General features: G+C 33.0%; 1 protein-coding gene and 1 non-coding gene across 2 annotated transcripts; one reads left to right on the top strand and one right to left on the bottom strand.

Annotated features, from left to right (window-relative positions):
- Positions 1-461: 461 nt before the first annotated feature.
- LOC127099154 (small nucleolar RNA R71) lies at positions 462-568 on the bottom strand. The gene has a single exon (XR_007793697.1). It is a non-coding gene; the product is annotated as a small nucleolar RNA R71 (small nucleolar RNA).
- Positions 569-698: 130 nt separating this feature from the next.
- LOC127094714 (uncharacterized) lies at positions 699-2,302 on the top strand. The gene is made up of 2 exons (XM_051033508.1): positions 699-953; positions 2,222-2,302. The coding sequence occupies exons 1-2, from the start codon at positions 699-701 to the stop codon at positions 2,300-2,302; spliced, it is 336 nt and encodes a 111-aa protein (XP_050889465.1).
- The last annotated feature ends 287 nt before the right edge of the window (positions 2,303-2,589 follow it).

Raw genomic sequence — 2,589 nt, 5'->3', positions numbered from 1 at the left:
AGACACCGAATCAATAGATTCGTATTAAATACGATCTTCTATACCCTATTATCCCGATTTCAAAATCAGAACCAATTATGGCCGAAAGACCACAAAGCCGTATGTTGAAGTATTATGTTGTTCCATCGCAAGCATAACCACATAACAACATTGCTGCCCCTGCCATTAATCAAAATGATTTCGAGTTGAAATCTTCGCTATTATCAGTCGTTCAACAAAACCAATATTCAGGTAGTCCTACACACAATCCTAACTGACACTTATCAGTGTGTGTGCAGTACGCAGACACAGTGAAAGCAAATGGTGTTAGTTAAGAAGCAATTAGACTACGTCTTTTCCCTTTTTCCTTAAGAGATAGAGCTAGAGCTTGGCTCCAGTCTCTACCTTAAAACTTTGTAACCACATGGGACGAGTTGACGAAAGTCTTCTTTGCCCGATATTTTCTACCAAGCAAAACAATTATGCTAAGAGCTCAAATCAACAAATTTAAGCAAAAAGACAATGAATCTCTTTTTGATGCTTGGGAAAGATACAAGGACATGATGCGACTTTGTCCACACCATGGACTTGAAGAATGGTTGATTACCCACACCTTCTATAACAGTCTGTTGTATAACACTAAGATGAATTTAAGCGTTGCCGCTGGCGGTGCTCTAATGGACAAACCTTATGACGAAGCTTAAGAACTCATAGAGAACATGGCTCAAAATCATTTCCAATTAGGAGGAGAACGTGCTGTTGTAGAAAAACCAACTCAGAAAAGCGGAATGTATGAAGTCAATGGCATAGACCGTGTCAATGCTAAAGTGGATGCGCTTACTCAAAAGATTGAAAGCTTGACCATAACACCAGTAGCTACCATAGCTGCCGTAACACCAAACTGTAAATTATGTGGAACCCCTGGGCACACTAATGCTGATTGTCAGTTATTGGTTGGTTTTCCCACCGACCAAGTAAATTATTCCCAAGGAACCCATATTCAAACACTTACAATCCTGGTTGGAGGAACCATCCTAACCTTTCCTATAAAAGTAACAATGCTTTATTTCCACCAAACCCAACACCTGCTATTACACTTGACTATCAGAAAGGAGTCCATGTTGCTCCATACGCACCTAGAAAGTCAAATATGGAGATCATAATGGAAAACTTTATAAATGCTAAAGCTCAACAAAATAAAGAATTTGCAAATCAAAATGCTCATACGAGTGAATTGATGAAACAATTGTCAAATAAGTTTGATGTTATGGGAACCCATAACAAGATGTTAGAAACCCAGATCTCCCAAGTAACCCTATCGTGTAGTTTTAAAAGATTATCGAACCCACGGGGACTAATGGTCAAACTAATGTTATCTATTGTTGCAATGCAAAGCTAAGGCTAAAAGGTATAAGGTTACGAACGGAAACGAAAATACTAATTTCTAACGGTTTAAAAGTTATAATAAGAAACGAGTTCAAAATATGGATTTCGTGTACCTAAGGGATTAAGTAGAAGTGGGCACAAAATATGATTCTATTGTGTTATGTAGAAAATACCGATTTAAAGATCCAGTCTCACACTCTCACACTATTGACAAAGATCGCACCTCCTTACCACAGAATTTTGCTCTCGCTCGCCCGTTCTAATTAGAAAGCATATTTTGAAAGTAAATGAGGTCATAAACGATGTCTAAAGCGCTCTCACTGTTTTTAGGATCGATGTTATCAATTTATTTAATATTTATATTTAATTGATAATAATATCAATCTATTTTATTTTTATTAAAATATTGTTTATCTTAAATAAGATTTTATCAACTTTAATTTTAATACAATTAACGGAATTAACGGGAAGAAAATATTGTTCTGTACTATTTAAAAATTCTTATTAATAAGTTACTTAACCCTCTTTTACTAATAAACTACTATTTAAATTTTCATTGTTATCTAGGTTTCTGTTTTTAATTATATCTTTAACTTCTACTCATACTTATAATAATAGTAATAAATTTATCCAATACTCTCCTTTTTAAAGGAGAATGCTAACTTGTGCTTTATGAATACAAGTTAAAAATTATAAGAAAAAATATTATATTAGAAGTTGTATATTAATTTTAATAAAAATATATAATTAATTTTTTAATTGTTTTATTTAATATTTTTCGTAAATAAATTTTTAGGAGCATAAGTTATCATACCTTTAATTAAAATTTTAACTCTTTCATTTATTTTTATTTTAGATTCGTAAATCAAATTTTTTAGTTTATATTTTCCTAAATAGAACAATATCACAAAAACACAAGAATGCTACATTGAATTAAGAGTTCTAGATCCAAAAAGTTTGAGGTTATACCTCTGAATTGATGGACTTCTGGCCACGAATCCTCCAAGATCTTTGCTCCTTTTTTATCTATGAATGTAATGGAAGTGATAGGTTAAGGAATTTGGCTTTAAAACTCAGCTAATGATGCTGAATTTCAAGCTCGAAAAATTGAAGAAAATTGATTAATTCCTTTAGTGATGGCTATGGTTTCGCTCCTGCAGCACTTGGGATCTCCAAAAGGTTAAAAAATGAAGCTCATGAAGGTTCTATTTATAGTTGAATGTG

This window comes from Lathyrus oleraceus, chromosome 6 (genome assembly GCF_024323335.1).
Source record: "Lathyrus oleraceus cultivar Zhongwan6 chromosome 6, CAAS_Psat_ZW6_1.0, whole genome shotgun sequence".
Taxonomy (NCBI): Eukaryota; Viridiplantae; Streptophyta; class Magnoliopsida; order Fabales; family Fabaceae; genus Lathyrus; species Lathyrus oleraceus.
This window is presented reverse-complemented; position numbering and strand designations above follow the sequence as displayed.

Bases quoted from the DNA above. Each gene is read 5' to 3' on its own strand.
- LOC127094714 (XM_051033508.1), top strand. From the start codon at position 699: ATGGCTCAAAATCATTTCCAATTAGGAGGAGAACGTGCTGTTGTAGAA. The intron at 954-2,221 runs GTAAATTATTCC...TTTTTATTTTAG, and splicing joins TTGGTTTTCCCACCGACCAA to ATTCGTAAATCAAATTTTTT.